The sequence below is a fragment of the Chiloscyllium plagiosum genome, chromosome 28, assembly GCF_004010195.1.
Source record: "Chiloscyllium plagiosum isolate BGI_BamShark_2017 chromosome 28, ASM401019v2, whole genome shotgun sequence".
In the NCBI taxonomy this organism is placed as follows: Eukaryota; Metazoa; Chordata; class Chondrichthyes; order Orectolobiformes; family Hemiscylliidae; genus Chiloscyllium; species Chiloscyllium plagiosum.
The window spans coordinates 18,157,151-18,176,646 of record NC_057737.1 but is presented as its reverse complement, the minus strand read 5'-3'; the positions used below and the strand labels follow the sequence as shown (position 1 = coordinate 18,176,646).

At 40.0% G+C, this 19,496-nt stretch overlaps 1 protein-coding gene across 1 annotated transcript in view; it reads right to left on the bottom strand.

The window, feature by feature from the left end:
* The window catches only part of LOC122564002 (EF-hand calcium-binding domain-containing protein 5-like), a 164,768-nt gene that overhangs the window by 130,550 nt on the left and 14,722 nt on the right, over positions 1–19,496 (bottom strand). Inside the window, exons 2-3 of the mRNA XM_043718422.1 lie at positions 9,721–9,877; positions 4,801–4,864 (exon numbers count right to left, since the gene is read on the bottom strand). Coding sequence (XP_043574357.1) covers positions 4,801–4,864; positions 9,721–9,877 — 221 coding nt within the window. The remainder of the gene's footprint in view (positions 1–4,800; positions 4,865–9,720; positions 9,878–19,496) is intronic.

The following is a 19,496-nucleotide window of genomic DNA, read 5'->3' as shown; positions in this document are numbered from 1 at the left end:
AGGAGCTCAAGAGGGATTACGCAGGTTGGAGAACCGTGAAGCCCCTCTTTGAGTCCCCAGCGGACTGGTGGGAAACAGTAAAAGGGAACATCAAGAGGTTCTTCATCCTCAAAGGTGTTCAGGAGGCGAGAGAGAGGCGGGGAAAACTGTCCCAGCTCCAGGAAAGTATGCAGAACCTGCTCCTGTTGCAGACGATAGGGGTCGATGTCACGGAAGACCTCAAGGAGGTGAAGGGCCAGCAAGCCTCTCTCTTTGCCTCGGAGGCCTCCAAGATAATCTTCCGGTCCAGGGTCCGCTCGGTGGAGCAGGACGAGACGTGCTCACGTTTCTTCTTCCAAAAGGTGCACAAAGAGAGCTCCATGCTCAGCAGCCTGAAGGAAGAAGATGGCTTGATAACGTCATCTCAGGCCGACATCATGATGATCAGTAAATCCTTCTATGCCAGTCTGTATGACGCGAAGCCGACCGACAGCGCGGCCTCCCAGTCATTCCTGTCCGCTATCATGGAGGTCTTAGATGACAGAACACGGAGAGGCTGGACCATCCGCTATCTCTGAATGAGCTGACCAAGGCCCTCGAGTCCTTCGAAAAGAATAAAACTCCCGGAAGCGAAGGCTTACTGGTCGAGCTCTATTCCGCTCTGTGGGACTTGATTGGCCAGGACCTGCTGGAGGTGTATGCTTCGGGCAGGTACCATGAGTGAATCCATGAGGAAAGGCATCATCACCCTCATCTACAAGCGGAAGGGAGAGAGGGAGGAGCTCAAAAATTGGAGACCAATCTCACTGTTGAAAGCGGATTACAAAATTCTGTCAAAGGTTATCGCCAACCGTGTCAGGTCTGCTCTGGGGTCGGTGATTCACCCTGACCAAACCTGTGCTGTACCGGGCAGGAAGATCGCTGATAGTCTCATGCTCCTCAGGGATGATCGCTTATGTGCAGGACAGAGGATTGGACACCTGCCTGATCAGCCTGGGACCAGGAGAAAGCCTTTGACAGGATATCACACATGTATATGAGAGATGTTCTCTCCAAAATAGGCTTTGGGGAGGGAATCTGCAATTGGATCAGACTGCTCTACACCAATATTGTCAGTGCAGACTCAATCAATGGGTGGGAATCAGATAACTTCCCAGTCAGATCTGGAGTCAGCCAGGGCTGCCCTCTCTCTCCTGCCTTGTTTGTGTGCTGTATAGAGCCATTTGTTGAGTCCATCAGGAAGGATGCGAGCCTGAGAGGGGTGACTATTCCTGGCAGTGGGGGCCTGCATGTTAAGGCCTCCCTGTAGATGGATGACGTCACCGTTTTCTGCTCAGATCCACTGTCCGTGCGCAGACTCATGTGCATATGTGACCAGTTCAAACGGGCCTCGGGGGCCAAGGTAAACCGAGGCAAGAGTGAGGCCATGCTCTTCGGGAACTGGGCCGACCAATCCTCGATCCCCTTCACCGTCAGGACCGACCACCTGAAGGTGCTGGGTATTTGGTTCGGGGGGGGCTGGGATGTGCGCCAAATCTTGGGAGGAGCTTATCAGCAAAGTGAGGCAAAAACTGGGCAGATGGAAGCTACGGTCGCTCTCCATCGCAGGAAAAAACCTGGTCATCAGGTGTGAGGCACTGTCGTTACTATTATGCGTGGCACAGGTCTGGCCTATTCCCAGAACCTGTGCCGCTGCAGTCACCCAGGCCATCTTCCAGTTTACATGGAGGTCAAAGATGGACTGGGTCCAAAGGAACTCGCTGTACAAAGATCTGGGCAACGGGGGAAAAAATACACCCAATGCCACCCTCACCCTGATGGCCACCTTTGTGTGTGGCTGCATCAAGCTGTGCGTGGATCCCCGGTACGCAAACACCAAGTGTCACTACGTACCTGTCCCCGGTGTTGCGAAGGATGGGCCTGGCCTCGCTGCTGCGGAACGCTCCGAGTAGTTGGACCGTTCCGTATCACCTGTCCTTCATGGAGAAGTTTATGAAGAAAAACACCTTTGACCACAAGTCCATCAGGAAGTGGTCAGCACGTAGTGTCCTTGAGACCCTTCGGGAAAAGGAGAGGGCGGATCCTATCGAGCGGTTCCCTGAGCAGACTGTCAAAGCCATTTGGCAGAATGCCTCATCGCCAGAACTTTCCAACAAGCACCAAGACTTGGCTTGGATGGTGGTGAGAAGGGCTCTGCCTGTGAGATCCTTTATGCACACCTGGACTCTCAGCCGCACCGCATGCTGCCCTCGAAGCGGCTGCGGGGGTGAACGAGACTGTCACACACCTCCTTCTGGAATGTGCCTATGCAGAAGAAGTCTGGAGAGGAATGCAGTGGTGTTTGTCGAGGTTTGTCCCGAGCAGCGCCGTGACACGGGACTCCGCGCTCTACGGCCTGTTCCCTGGGACGCACACCGAGACAAAATCAACTGTGCCTGGAGGATCATCAACTCGGTGAAGGACGCTCTCTGGGCGGTCTGAAACCTGTTGATCTTCCAGCTGAAGGAGTTGACCCCGACAGAGTGTTGCAGACTGGTACATTCCAAGGTCCAGGACTACGTGTTGAGGGACGCGCTGAAGCTTGGGGCAGCTGCCGCCAAGGCACGGTGGGGAAAGACCACCGTGTAACGTCTGCCTGCCTAAAGAAGAACAGGGGCCCGTGCAGTCATTTGGGCTCTGCTGACGCCTCAGTTAAAAATGTAATCATACAGACCTGTAAATAGGAATGATTACTCTGTTTCGGTATGCAAAGAAATGGAATGTTTACATATGTATGGCATGTCCAACTGTACAGATCATCAAAGTATTTTATGAATAAAGTATATTTTTGAAATCAAAAAAAGTCTGTCACCTCTCGATCCATTCTGATGCCATCTGTTAACATATAAATGTTCATTGAATCACTATAGGAAGTGGCAGTGTCTGTGCTCATGGGCTTATTTATGCTTCTAGAGTGCAGCTAACTGCAATTGTACAGTTTCTTTTCCAAAGTGTAAACTTACAGCATAGTTAACATGTGCAATGCACATCTTTCAAGGAACTATTTAATTTCCCCAATAGCAGTAGAGAAGCCAGCTGCTCAAAAAGAAGCATTTAAAAAATTTATGGATACTAGCTTTCCAAATTGAATTAAAGATAATGTAAAATATAATTGCAACACAAACAGCATGCATTATACAGTGTGGTTTGTTATGATTCCAGCTGATGTTATTGTAGATAATCCCCAGAATGAAATCTGGCTTGATGAATCAAATTTGATCTTTTTTTAAATGTCAGTCTTTCACTAAAATATGAGCAAAATAAAGTGAAACAGAAATGTATTATACATAGAAGAGATAAGAATAAAATAAAAACAAACCATCTAAATGAAAATGAAATACTATGGATGCTAGAAAATGCTGGAGAACCTTAGCAGGTCTGGCAGCATCTGTAGAAAGAAATAGAAAGTTAAATTTTTGAGTATGAAGTGACCCTTTCAGAAGATGCTATCAGGCATTCTGAGTTTCTCCAGCAATTTCTCTATTTATGTATGTGGGTCGGTGGCTCAGTGATTAGCACTGCTGCCTTACAGCATCAGGGACCCGGGTTTGATTCCTGCCTCAGACAACGGTCTGTGTGGAGTTTGCACATTCTCCCTGTGTCTGTGTGGGTTTCCTCCCACAATCCAAAGATGTGCAGTTCAGGTGAATTGGCCATACTAAATTACCCATTGTGTTAGGTGCATTACTCAGGGGTAAAAATAGCGTGGGTTACTCTTTAGAGGGTCGGTGTGGATTTGTTTCCATACTGTAGGGAATCTAATCTAATCATATAACAGTTTGAAAGATTTCAAAACATACAACAAATCAAAATTCCATTAATTGCCCAATACCATCACTTTACAGTTATTCAAAAACCAGAGAAATACCTTCCCTATCAAATCTACAGGCTTGACTTCATTGCTTCCTTTTAGTTCTGGTCCTGTGAACTGGGAAAGCTTCTTGCTTGAATCATTACATAATTGAGGGCTTAGACTTTCACCATTAATAATCTGAAGAGTTCTAACAAACATTGCTGTCCTGGAAATTTCACAAACACATTCTTTCATTGAGGTAATTTATTTCCTTATGCTTTGAATAATCTCCTTTTTCTAAGACAGACAATTTATATCTGAAGTCAGTCAGGTCCCCTTCAAACTGTCCAAAGAGCTTTTGAATTAAAACGTCTAAAAGAACTTGCTTATCTAAGTTTTTGCGAAGGTAGTACTTTGATGTTTTTCTCTTGCTAGTTGTAAACACCCATAGATTAAATAAGCTTTTACTAACACTCTAGGAGACACATAACAGTTTAAAAATCATGGAATTAGAAAGACTGGCTAAGTTAAATTTTAGCAACTTCACAAAAGGAAGCCAATACCCATATGCCACTGGTTTTAAATGAAAGAAAAACGCTAAAATAATCAATATTTATAAATGATAACCTGTCATAATGGGTTAGTATTAAAAATGATCATCTTTTCATGTTTAACTATGGTAGATTGTATGCAACATCAAGAATGTACTAACAGAAGGGAAAGAAAACCAGCCAGTATTCTCACTGCTGATTGCTATCTAGAAAACCATGCTGCAAAGTCAGGTGGCAGTAGGTTCAGTCCTGGTTGTTATGTACTCCCTGATCATATTGGGCTTATTGACAGATGGATATGTGAAATACTAGAGGGATGCTGGAGACTTACCCCGGGTATGAGTCAACACTACAGGTACAGTGCATATAAATCTGGGGCACATGGATGATAAAACAAAGCAAAACCACATGGTTGTCACTACGTGTTGTTGCCCTTACCTTCAAATGTTTCAAAAAGATAATCAGGAAAAGACTCCGAAAAGGAACGCAGAACATGTTGAGCCTATAATGGAAGCACATAATTTTGAAGTTACTTTTGGAAGACATGTGAACCACCAATATCACATTTTAAAATTGTCCAAACCCTGACTAATGCAGCAATTTCAAGAACCAAAATAAGGGATTCAATATATGCTTCTGATCAGGAAAATGGCTGAGAGATCACGTGAGAAGATGGTGTGTCGGAAAGCAGCTGAGGTTCATGGACTGGCGTTATTAGCATACTACTAGGTGACCACCTGACAAGAATAACAGTGTAGCATTGAAAATAGGACAGATTGGAGGCTATCTGTTGGGGTTTGTGGCAGCAGTTACATCATTAAAAGATTAGTGTCTGAGTGTGGCTTAATAGGGCACTCGTGTTCTGGAAATGGGGCAAAGCCTCAGGAAGAGGAGGCAAAAGGTTCCATGGGAGGCTCAGATAAGTGCTCCAACACCTTTGAGCCCAAAACAAAATTGCGTTTTGTTAAGAACATTATGTTATGTCAATTCATTCTCCACAACCTATGATAGGGAAACCTCTACAACTCCTCCTGCTTGGGTTTCAAGTAATAATGGCTTTCAGCTTCAGTAATGTCATCATCAGAGATTCACCTGCAAATTTAAAGATGGATCCCACTAGTTTTCAGCACATGAGTTGCCATGCAATTTAAAAACACCAAGTCTTTTTTAAACCTGTGGCTGTATTCCAACATTATGGTGCATTTTGACTTTCCAACCCAAAATACCTGGGAATTCAGCAGAAAGTAGCTGTCTGACCATTAAAATCAAACATTTCAGAGGCCAGCACTAGGGACCTGAAATGTATCATTCTCAGCCAACTCCTGTTCAGACTTGTCTTTGTTTCAACAATGTTCTTTGAGAGCCAGACAGTCTTGATATTTACAGTCAGGTCTGTCTATACAGGACATCTGATTAATTAACTTGTGGATGTGACTAAGAATATACACTTACAAACAATATTTTTGTCTGTACAATCCTTTGAACAAATTCATATGTTCATCGTTTTTAAATATATTTATGCATTTGTCAAAATTAACACAGCAAAAATTTTGGGGATTATCTTTGAGTTTCTTTTTAATTTTATATTTGCAGTTGATAAGTTAAAATCAGTGTTCTGAAGGATGTATAAAAAGCCTTTGGAGTTTGATTTGGAGATGCCGGTGTTGGACTGGGGTGTACAAAGTTAAAAATCACACAACACCTGGTTATAGTCCAACAGGTTTAATTGGAAGCACACTAGCTTTTGGAGCGCCGCTCCTTTATCAGGTGGTTACGGAGGACACAATTGTAAGGCACAGAATTTATAGCAAAAATTTACAGTGTGATGTAACTGAAATCATACATTGAAAAATACCTTGATTGTCTGTTGAGTCTTTCATCTGTTTGAATACCATGATAGTTTCACCTCTTTCATGTGTAAATCACAAAACTTTTTTTTAAAAAGTTGCATTCTCAGGTTACTTGTAACAATGGGTGAGAGCTAGGCAATATGTTGAAGGTGTTGGCCCCCTGTGTTCTCTGTCTATGCCATGATGTTTAGTTTGATTCTAATCTAAAAAGTGAGATAACAGAGTTTTACATGAATTCATGCAGTTTTTGAGCTAAATACAACGTAACTCTGCAAGTACAAATTCACCCCACAAACGTATATGTATTTGTGTGCATGTGGATCTGTGTGCGTGTGTGTCTGTCTGTCTGAGTTGGGGGGGTTGTGAGTGTGAGAGAGTGTATATATGTGTGTATGTGAGTGCAAAGTGTCTTACATCAGTGAGGGGGTGCATGTGTGAGTGTGGGAGTGTGTGTGTGTCTGGGGTGGGGAGTTGTGAGTGTCTGTGAGAGAGTGTATATGTGTGTGCGTGAGTGTAGAGTGGTTTAAGTCTCTGAGAGAATGCATGTGTGAGTGTGTGTGTGTATAGTGCAATGGTGGTCACCTGTAGTGTGACATGAACCCAAGGTCCCGGTTGAGGCCCTCCCTATGGGTACGGAACTTAGTTATCAGCCTCTGCTCGGCCACTTTTCGCTGCTGCCTGTCCTGAAGTCCGCCTTGGAGGATGGTCACCCGAAGGTCCGAGGTTGAATGTCCTGGACCACTGAAGTGTTCCCCAACTGGGAGGGAACACTCCTGTCTGTTGATTGTTGTGCTGTGCCCATTCATTTGTTGCCGTAGCCTTTGCTCGGTTTCCCCAATGTACCGTGTAAAACTCTGTTATCTCACTTTTTAGATTAGAATCAATCTAAACATCATGGCACAGACAGAGAACACAGGGGACTAACACCTTCAACATATTGTCTAGCTAACACCAATTGTTACAGGTAACCTGAGAATGCAACTTTTTAAAAAACAGTTTTGTGATTTACACATGAAAGAGGTGAAACTTCATGATATTCAAACAGATGAAAGACTCAACAGACAATCAAGGTATTTTTCAATGTATAATTTCAGTTACATTACACTGTAAACTTTTGCTATAAATTCTGCGCCTTACAATTGTTTCCTCTACAACCACCTGATGAAGGAACGGCACTCCGAAAGCTAGTGTGCTTCCAATTAAGCCTGTTGGACTATAACCTGGTGTTGTGTGATTTTTAACTTTAAAGTTTGAGTTTGTGTTTCTTCCCACATAATTTGACATAAGTCAAAAATAGCAAATGTGGAAGATAATCAGTAATTTCTCTATTCTTTCCTCATTCAATTTTTTATGAAAGCATGGCAAGTGAATAGAACTATATGTATGTGTTTTTAACCAGACAAACAATTATGAGAAATTACAAATTTGAGAAATATGAGAAATTATGAGAAATTACAAATTTCTTCTGTTTAAATCTGTTTCATTTCGGATCTCATTTTGGAATATTCCAGTTCACAGAATCAGTGTGGAGATCAGGGAATAACAACTGAATTAATATAAGAACTTAAAATCTACAGCCCTTCCATCAAAAAGCTCAAAGTTGAGATGAAAGCCTGAAAAGATTAAGCTGAGGCAACTAAATAACAGAACTTATGCTCAATAAAAGAATGGGAACGACAGTCTATGTTGCTGGCTTTCACAGGGACCTGGGGTATAATCAACAATGGAATACCCTTTAAGACCTGGTATACCATATTGCCAAGAGCAGAATATTGAAATTCCTAACTGAAGCTTCTACAAAGTACACTTTTTCAAAAGTTACCTATTATCTGTTGCTAAAATCTTAAGTTTGATCAGTGAAGCAAAGTAATTGGGTGGGGGGAGGAGAGAGATGGTGGAACTGCAAACTATCCACATTCTGGCTAGAATTCCTCCACTGCAACTTGTTGCCCCTTTGATGGGTATACATCATAAATTTACTCTGATGTCACTGATACCCATCATTAGAAGTGAAATCAAGAAACCATCTTCCAACTCCTCAAGCAATGGGTGCTGCAGACTAAAACAGCACAGCCTTTATATCAGGTTGTGCCTGTCCCCAGTGAAGTTTTAGCCCTCGATTTTAAAAAAAGACTCAAACATTGATTTGAAGGATGAATGAACTTGTAGGTGCAATAATTATCAGGTTGTAACCACTTTAAGAGTTATTTTGTCCTGGTTAAGTTTTTAAAGAGAGGTTGTAAGGAAAAGTTATTGAGTTGGCTAGTTAAGACTACTTGAGTAAACAGCTTGGGAGACCTTGGTTTTTCTTTATTTTACAGCCTGAACGGATGTGGCCAGCTCTCACAGACTAGGTTCTCTGGGTTCTCACTAGCATTAGCAGCCAATGGGGTCTCAACAGAGTTTGAAGCTTCAGTGAATATCTCCTGGCTGCTACTCACTCTGAATTTTCTCTGGATGTTTTTCCTTCTGGATTGTAGACATATAAGTGGGAATCTGTGTCTTAAGTTTCCTTTTTGGCAAGGAGTGTGTATGTGGGAAGTTACTACGTTGGGACAGTTAATTAGTCATAATTCTGTGTCTATTATCCTGCTAAATTTCCAACAGAGTTAAGGTATTCTAAATTCCTCTTTCTTTGGTTGCATTTTAACTACAGTGTTTCAATAAATTGTATTTTGTTTAACATCAAGTAATCTGACCAGTCACATAGCATCGGGAACAGACATCCTACATTTGCCTTTAAAATAAAAAAAAGTTAGGGTCTAGGCTACCTTCTTAAAATATGTTGGTGGGGGGAGGGGTTCTGGTCTGGTCCATATTATTATTCAGAAGTTGCTATTACAAAGTTGGCATGAAGGATATTCCAATATTGAGGAATACCAAATTATCAGTGCCGACGTGTTGGTGTAGTGGGTCAGAGGCCCATTGCCTCCACATTGATCTCCCAATCTCTGTTGTACTAACATGACTGCCATGAGAAGCAATCAGATATCCCTCCATAAATGTCTTGTGGAAAGATTCATGTGGCCCTCTTTTTCACATATCCAACAGCTGTAAAGTCAGATATAAGGATACATACTTCCTCTGCCAGCTAATAATAGTAGCTGAACACCAAAGCAAGTAGAATGGAGAAAAGCATTTTAAGGAGTCTCATCCTCAGCTGTTTCCATGAACACAGAAGTAAAATTAAACAGCTCAGACAATCACTTGATCTCCAATGACAGGTTTGTTTAACTGTTAGGCTTACTCAGTAATGTCTCAAAATAAGTTCTAGTAGTGAAATCAGCAATTTTTGTTTCAACTAAAATGTTCAGAAATGATAAAGATAAACTGGTGTTGAAATTAAATATAATTTTCTGATGTTTATAACTGATCATTTTAAAAGTGAGCCTTGATGCACTTTTTGGAAGAAAAATTCAAACGAAATTATTTAAGTTTTCCATGAGAATATTTGGTCTGGATAAGGCTCATCTAGACTCAGGTTTGTTATTGACAAAATGTGTCTTACCAAACTAAGCATCACATTTCCATTGGTGCTCAGCATCCAATCTCTGAACTTCAAGCGAAGGCTTTCCTTTTTCTTCTCTTGTTTGTCCAGGTAAACTTTATTCAGCTGTTCCCTCTTACTTTGCCTCAGCTTTGTTTCTGCTTTAAGAGTGGAAAGCCTGTGATGTAAAAAATTATCATTAATAATTCCAGATTGTAATAGTCTTGATAAAATCTTGATTTTAATGCATCACATGGATGGGTTAGACAATGCCATTGGGATGGGTATGTAACTAAGATTTTGGATGGGGGCGGTGTCAGGTGGTTTTGAGGGAGTGGGGATGGAGCTTTTCCAGCACTCCCACTTAATTCAATTTTAACCAGGGAAAATGCAGACTGGTGCCCCAGGTAGGTAGGAACCTATTGCATATGTTGAGGTTAAGGCCCAACAATGTCCATAGCATTGCAATGTGATTTTTTACTTGAAATTGTGAAAAGTTGTCACCACACCAAATCCGTCAGAGACAATTGAATGTTCTGAAGAGGTTGAAACGTATTTTAAAGAATCTTAAGAATCCTAATATACCAGTTGAATCAATCCCATTCCTCCAAACTTCTCTAAAACTGACCTTCTCTCTCCTTTCCATTATGAATGTTTTTTGGTGCCTAGTTCGAGCTGTGTGCTGGGAGCCACTCCCTTGAATTCTTGCTAATAACTAGCCTCTTTGTGGCTGCCTTTGAACACTACAAAGTGCTGTGATACTCAAATTAGACTACAAAGTTAAAATGACCCGAACCTCATAATGAACTCTACATAAAGTTTTCCCTTTTTCCCATACAGCCTTTGCTGAACTGAATTAAAATCAAGGGACCTTAGTAATCTTTAATAATTCATTTTTGTTGATCACAATATTGAATATTACTGAATTTAGATTAAGAAAACAATATAACTCATATTCTGAACAAACTTAAAAGTGTAATGGTCAGTCTGAGGAAATGGGCATGCATTGGCAGATGGAATAAAATGTGGAAAACTTTGCAGGTAACCACTTTGGTGGGAAGAACAGAACTACAGAATATTAATTAAATGTCAAAAGGATAGAAAGTGTAGATGTACAAAGGGACCTAGAGGACCTCATCAGTAAGCCCCTGAAGGTTGACATGCAGATACAGCAAACATACAAAATAGCTAATCTTATGTTAGCCTTAATCACAAAACAATTTGAATACAGGAGTAGGAAGCCTTGCTTCATTTATATGGAACCTTGGTTGAACTGTGCCTGGATTATTGTGTGCAGTTTGGTTCCCTTATCTTAGGAAAGATATTGAACAGCATTAACAAAAATGTTGTTTATGACTTATTCCTGAGAATGGCAGGACTATAGTATGAAAAGAAACAAAGGAAATGAAGTCTGTACCTTATCAAGTTTTGAGGAATGAGAGGTGATCTCTTAGAAACCTGCAAAATTCTGAATGTGGTAGGCAGGGTAGATGTAGGTAAGATGTTTCCTGTGGTTTGGGAGTCTGGAACCAGGGGACACAACTTTCAAAAGAAGGAGAAAACCATCTTGGATGGAAATGAGGAGAATTTCTTTTACACAAAGGGTTGTGGATCTTTGGAATTCTTTGCCCAATAGAGTTGTGGATGCTCAATCACTGAGTATATTAAAATAAAGATTGATAGATTTGTGAACACCAGTGGCATAGAGGGATATGCAGACAGTATGGGAAAAAGACACTGGAGGGAATGATCAGCTGCGATCATACTGAATGGCAGAACTGGCTCAATTGGTTGAATGGCCTCACCCTGTTTCTATGTGCCTGTGATTCCCAATGTCAGCAGAATGTGGCCTGACTTCTTGGTGTCCGCCCTTTGAAACAACACCTCCCATGCAGGTGTGTGGATACACACCATTTCAGCTCTGCAGCCCTGCATAATATTTAAACTAATATTTTCTTTTACCTTTTTAAAGTACATTTTAATGTAATTAATATAGAGATTTAGAAAGAATGGAGTAGCTCTTATACTATATTTCAAATTGTTGACTTAAAACAATCCACTGAAACATCATGGTCAGTTCTTCTGATTTCTCAAATACATTATTAATGTAATAGATGCAGAAACAGAGAGCCTCATATCCATTTACTGATGATACTGCATTAAGTGCCACAGAAAGTAGTGTAAATGCCAGCAGAAAGTTGCAAAGGGACAGTGAGATTCAATGAGTGTGTAAAACTGTGACAGTTTGAGGAAGTGTAATGTCATCCGCTTTGAACATAAGAAAGATAGGTCAGTGTTTTTAAAATGAAATTAACTCGGAACTGTTGAGGAGTGGAGAGATTTTGGAATGTAATTATATTAATCCTTAAAAATGAATGGCAGGTGGAAAACAGTTTGAAATGTTAATGGAATTTTACCCTCCATCAAAAGAGGATTGCAATACAAAGAATTAGAAGTGTTGCTAAAGTGAAATAAAACTCAGAATAGACTAAACAACCAGTATTCGTACCCTTCAAATTATTAATATTATTATTCAGTATTAGACTCTGCACTTCAGGAAGCATTTGGTAACTCCCGAGAGGGTGAAGTGCTGATTCATTAGAATGTGCTGGTGTTAAAAGGATTCAAATATGAAGACAGGCTGAAGAGATTTGTTTTGTATTCCCTTGAGTAGTGAGGGCTAATAACTGATATCTTAGATGTGTTTAAAGGGATTGAAGGATTTGATACTTTGAATTGAAGGAAACTACTTCCTCTGGTAGTGGAGGATTCTTTTCATATCAAGCAAGGTTGGCAAATCAGTTCCCTTCTTTTCAACTTCCCTGGCTAGCTGCAAAAAGGTTTTAGCCTATTTCAGTCTTTCCCCAGTAAAATTGTAGTTAATTGGTTTTACCAGAAACAAAGCCTCAGAAAAATAACAGATATGAGGTCAAAAATATGTTCACCCATTCACTTTCTTACACACTCACACATACACACAGCTAATAAAGGATAGGGTCCATTATAAGAGGAAGATGAATGAACAATATGTTAAAGACTTGGGGTGATCTTGAGAAATAAGTTATTAACCAGAAACTATGGCTGTTTAATTACTATGTTGTATAATTTGTTGTAGTGAATCTGCAGTTATCCTTTGAATGTTTGGTGTTCTGATGTTTGTCTCCAATTAATACAGTCACAGGTATGAGGCGCAGAAAAGAAGTTCTCTCCAGCTTCAAATCTACAATCACAATCCATCTTCTCTCTTCTGCCACAAGCAACTCCTTGGAATAAAAGTTTATGTTTTCTGTCTGCAGAAGTTTTCTATTAGGTTCACTAATTGTAGGCGAGGTTCCATTTCCAATATGCAAAGATTCCAATAAAGGTGCAAATCAAAAGAGGAAGTAAGAGCCCTTTCATGCCTGATTGGGTTCACAGGCTTCATGCCTTTGAAAAAATATTAATTTCAGTTCAGATCAGTTTCATTTATTCAATGGTTGTTTCATGAAGCATAACCTGTGTGGCCAAGTGACTGCCGCAACCATTTTGAGTCAGTGTTTTGTCCTATTTGAAACCATTTCAGTTCATGTAACTGGTACTAAAATCAGATGACGGAATTTGAAAATCAATAGTCCATACTTTATCACCATTGTCAAAAGTCCAAAACAACAGGGCGGGACATTAGAATTAGAGGTAGGCCATTCAGCTGCGTGGACATTCTTCTTCACTGGAGATCTGAATGTCTTCCCCTTAAATGCTGTTGAACCTAGTTCATTAGAAAATTTTTAAACTTTGGTGATAGATTTTTGTTAGACACATGTAAGGAAACTAAGACGGGGAATGGAATTAAGACAGAAATCAAATACAGATCTCATGCCTACAGCCATACTAGACTGAAAACACCTGACCTCACTCATCTCAGAAGCTAAACAAATTCAGGCTTGGTTAGTACTTGGATTGGACATCACCTGGGAATACCAGGTGTAGTGTGCTTAAGTGATTTCAGTGACACAATGGGTCAGCACATTCAGCTGTTAACTGGAAGGCTGGTGGTTCAAGACCACCCTTGGATGAAGGGCCTCCTTACTTAGGGGCCCTCTTGTGGTACACAGGTACAGAACCTACCCCTGAACCAGATGATCTGTATTCAAGTCCCACCTGCTCCTGAGGTATGCAATAATAGGTTGATTAGAAAAATAGGTTAAATATCTTTTAAAAATCTAATTGAATGATGATATGGGTTTGAGGCACTGCACTTTTGTTGCTATTTTCATAGATTGTTTGCAAACAATTCAGGAAAATGAAAGAAACTCACAACTGCAACAATGTCACATCTGCAAGGTGTAGGGAGCTTGGATGGAGTCAAATAGTCTGAAGAATTTTCAGAAAGAGGTTGCAAGATCCAATTTGAGAGTGGTATACAACTACAGTATACTGTATTTTTGATCTTAAACAGAGAAACTAACTGAGAAACTCTCTCTCTCACTTCCTTTGAAATGTCACTTTGGGAAGGAAACTATTGTCCTTACCTGGTCTGGTCTTCATGTGACTCCATAGCAACATGGTTGCCCTCTGGGCATTTAGGGATAGGCTGTAACTGCTGAACGAGCTAGCAACATCCACGTCCCATCAATGACTGAAAAAAACTTGTTAGCAAGATATGTGAGCTGAAATCTACCAGACGTCATCTCTGTCAAGATTTGTTGAAATCTACCTCACCATCTGGAGCAATGAGAATTTAGTCAACTATAACTGTTCTAGGAAGGCCCCTCAGTGCCACAAGATGTGTGCAGAATAACTTTGGATGAGAACCATAATTTGGGGCAATCTGTGACTTACCATTTTCATGAATTTGACTATTACCTGACAAAAGCACATTAAATTTAACATTCTGCAGATTTTTTATTTTTGTTGTTTCTCTTCAGATTGTGCATGAGTTTATTTTTTTAAAGATAAACATATATATTTGCAGAGCCCAATCTGTCACTGTTTGTTGAGAAAACTGTTTTTAGTCATAAACCAGTTATTTGCTGTTAATAGAAGAAAACTGGTGAATTGTCCTTAACACAAAACTAACAGTCAGAGATAAATACAATTGGTCACATCATCAATCTCACCACATTTAACATTTATTCTGACGGATAAAGGAGAAGGATGAGAAATGGAAACAGTAGACCCCTCCAACCTTAATTGTGACAGTTCCTGCAGACTGTACACAAGGTACTTACAATAAATATAGAGGTCACACAACTGTGGCAAGTCAGCCAGTACATTAAGGGTGCAGCAGTATTTCTCTTAACATTTGTATTTATTCTCATTTGTAAATTACAAGTTTGGTTGCCCTGCTAAAGAAAGAATGTCATTAAACTGGAAAGGGTGCAAAAAAGAATAACAAGGAAGTTCCCGAGACTAGAAGGTTTGAGTTATATAAGGAGGTTGGATAGGACGGGATGTGTTTTGCTCTGGAGCGTAGGAGGCTGAGGGGTTTCCACATAGAGGTTTATAAAATCATGAATAGCCAAGATCTTTTCCTCAGGGTAGGGGGGTCCAAAACTAGAGGGCATAGGTTTATGTTGAGAGGTGCAAGATTTAAAATGGACCTGAAGGGCAACCTTTTCACACAGAGGGCGGTGAGTATATCAAAAAGCTACCAGAGGAAGTGGTAGAAATGAGTACAATTACATGGATAGGGAAAGTTTAAAGAGATACAGCCCAAATGCAGGCAAATGGGACTAATTCAGTTTAGGAAACCTGGTCGGCATGGATGTGTTGGGACAAAGGGCCTCTTTCCATGATGTATGACTCTATGATTGTCTTGCACAAATTTATATTGGATTTGCCTATGTTTTACTGATCCTACTGATGATTCTCACTGCTGTCTCAGTCTTTCCATTTGACTAAGCATAGTATGAAAATGATGTATGGTGTTGAATTTCCCATTTGTTTCTAAAGTGGCTGGCCTCCTCATCTGTGAATGGAAGGCTAGTGACACTCATTACAATGTCTAACAAATGAATCATGTTTTCAGGCATCCTACAATCCACTGATAGTCATTGACGGCAGCTGGCATAACCCCCAGTAGTCAGAATATTAATTAACATTGACAAGATAATCAGATCCTATGAGAATGAAGAGGTCCATTCCACCTACGTACATGTTGTATCTGGGATGTCAGGTGTCTTTAATGGCTTTTTGTCTTGTTTTTCTTGGTATTCATTAAAGCGCAGCACTGGCTCATGTTAAGAAGTAGAACACTTTCTTTGCCTCCCTCAAATTAGACACAATTCTTTGAAAGTTCTAAAAATTGGACTTGACATGCAAATTTGGTCTCTCTAGTTTTTCCAGCATTATGTTTTTATTCCTTGATGGTTTGCATGGATGGACTTCGTAATCTCTCTCCTCATCTCCTTAGTGATAATAACTCTCTTTCTTTGTACAAGATACCATTTCATCTCAGTCAGCCCAAAACACACTTGCATCCACAGGTATGTCCTTGATGCTTTCAGGCCATTATTTCATCACTACTTTCTGCAGCACTTATAGAGTCATAGAGATGTACAGCATGGAAACAGACCCTTCGGTCCAACCCGTCCATGCTAACCAGATATCCCAACCCAATCTACTCCCACCAATCAGCACCCAGCCCATATCTCTCCAAGCCCTTCCTATTCATATACCCATCCAAATGCCTCTTAAATGTTGCAATTGTACCAGCCTCCACCACATCCTCTGGCAGCTCATTCCATACATGTAGCACCCTCTGTGTTGTTGCATCTTGCTTTATAGTTTACTCAAATTAAGCAAGACAGGTGTCTTTCAGATTCAATATCTCTGGAGAGTTGATGACTTCCAGAATATGTTGACTTTTTGATTCTCATTGAATACGAAAGATATCATACTCTGTCTTAGTATCCTCAAACTTACTCTTTTACTGAGTGCTGCTCTCAACAGCACATCAGCAACATACTTCTGTTTCCTACATTCAGATGATAGCTCCGCAAATGAAATAACATTCATTACAGAAGCTTCACGGCTAATAGAAGCAGTTTGAGGTAGATGCTTTGAAGTGGCTTGTGGTCATACTCCACTGACAATGTTTCTCTCCTGAACATGTCTTTCAGTTTGCATTAATGCCCTGGATGAATATGCAACTGGTCATCCTTAATTAGCTCACAGATCCACAAATCAGTACACTGCTTCATCTCTGCTGGTCAATACATCTTTACTATAGCACTCACCTTATCAGGATGCAGAGAAAGTTTTTAGCTGTCAGTGCATGTCCTGACTTCAGATATTTTCAATTGTATCTTTTGCATATACAATTTCAAGTTTATCTACTGAGTTCTCTCTAACAGTTACACCAGACCCAGATCATGGTCTATGTTGACTTTTTTAATTGTGTCCCCAAATCCTAACCAGTTTCCATTCCAGGAAGATCACTATCATATGCCAATTGTAATGATACTCTTTGGAGCTGTGGAAATGCAAAATGGCATGTGTAACTATTGGTATCTTTCAAATAATCTCCAGATTATTGTTAGAGAATATTTACTTTCATCTAAATTCACTTACCAGAAAACGTCCTTTGAGTCATGGATGGTACAATTCTTTGCCTTGACAGTTTTAAGCAAAGTTTCTTCTATAATTGGCTTGGGTAATAAGATTTCTTCAAAGAATTCTTCATTGAGATCCTTTAGATCTATGCATACTTTTGGGGTTTCCACTTTTTTTTTCACTGTTACTATGCTGTTAATCCCATCTAGATGACTTGTCACTTTCTTGACTACTAGCTTCTTCTTTCCGCTTGTCTATCATCTTTCAGGCTGGACATGAGAGTAGCTGGAACTCTCCTCATAAAATAGTGTATTGGTTAAACATTCACATCTATTTTGAGATGATATTCATAAGGACAACATCCAAAACCTACGAAAAAAAACCTGTAATCTTCTAAATCCAACTGTTTATGGCTTAGTGGACTTCGAAACACTACAAATCTCCTCTGGCATTGTTGGTTACTAGTCTAAGCTTTGGACTTGGTTCACTTGTCACAAAACTAGTCCTTTTTTCTAAAAGCTGTTCTTTGGCTCAAGGAGACTCTGTCCTTGGATTTTTTAAGAGGGATAATAAACCAGGCCAGGCTCCGATCAGTCTGGTTTGGTACAGAGGTGAAAAGGATTTTGATATGTAAACAGGTGACACTTAAGGCCAAAGTGGTCATGTTTTAGAAGTGACCTGTATAATGAAAGGGGAGTGGTCAGCTCTCTAGCTGAGCTGAGCAGTTTTAGTTTGGTCTTGAACTGGTTGGAAGTTCAATAGGGAGCTGTGTGGACACTCTCTCTCTCTCTCTTTCTGCCCTTAAACTTCAACCTGTAAGCATGTATTCCATTTATACTTTTTTTAAAAGGGAGTTTGCTTATTGGGACTGTTGTGCATATTCGGAACAGCATAATTAAGTCTAGTTAGATAGGTTGAGTTTTGTAGGGGCTCTTTATTCTGTTCTTTGTGTTTAATTGTGTAATTTTGTGAATAAATTTTCATCTGTTTTAAAACAACTAGTCAACCTTGCTAACTTACTCCTTGTAATTTTCACTGTACACTTACCGAAACAAATTGCAAAGTTATGGTCTGAGCTGCCTGCTTAAGAATGTTTTGAGTGATCTGGTTTAGTCCATAACACACTTGATATGAGTAGATTTTGCTTGATGACTACTATCTGAAACTCCAGATGACCATTAAGCTGAGCATTGGGTTCTCAGTTTAATTTGTCCCTTGGCATGAATGTCATTCCATCATATACCTTCAACCATACCTTTGAAAGCTTCCTTTTTGAGACACCATATTGTATCAATTTAGACAGGCATGCAAAATGCAACACTGCATGAATTTACATCGTGTCTACCTCTCATGTCACACTTGCTTCAAGTTTTCTTTCTGCAATCATCATTCTAACAATCACAAAGTTGCACAATTATTGCCTTTGAACATCATCATGCTAATCTATTATCTGGAGCAAGATGATTCATCAGAATCCTCAGCTGCTGTCTCTCCAGCAGCCACCTTTATAGGTATGCTTTGTTTCTTTCTTATTCAATACCTGCACGCAAAATGATTCAGCTTCATGCAGTTTGAACATTGCTTTCCCCACTTTGGAGAATTTTTCTTTTCTTTCGTATGATGTTTTCTGTAGTACCTACATCCTGTCCTCTATCTCTGATCTTTTTGCTTACTTTATGAAAATATTTATTCATTTTTTTCCCAATTTATACTCACACTTAGCTTGGAATATCTCTCAAAGTAATGTAAAGCCCAATCCGATATACCATTAATACCTTCTCACTGACAATCGACAACTTTGAACTTCTTCAAAAGTTGAGAGCTTTCGTGAGAATAGATTTCACCTTTCCCATCACAGATTCTCTTATGGCTGGATTTTATATGACTAAGACAATCTTATTTCTGATTAGATCATCTTTCAGCTAACCAAATTCACAAGAGTCAGCTAGATCTATCAGTGCAGTCATATACGGATCAATAGTCTCCTTTTGCCCTGAAGCGCTGATGTTGAACAAATACTGTTCATAAGTAACATTAATAATGGTTCAAAATGTGTCCTCAAAGTCTGTATAATCTTTTCTGCCTGACATTTTTGCTCCTCAAACAGATCTAGACAACACTATAGCTTGTAATACTTCTTTTCTGCACTGATAGCAGCATTATAATACTTATACACTCGGGTTTTTCATTAATTCCATTGTCATTTCACAGTTTTACCAATGAAAGTTGGGGGGAAAAATACAATTCATTTCCACAGCAGCAGG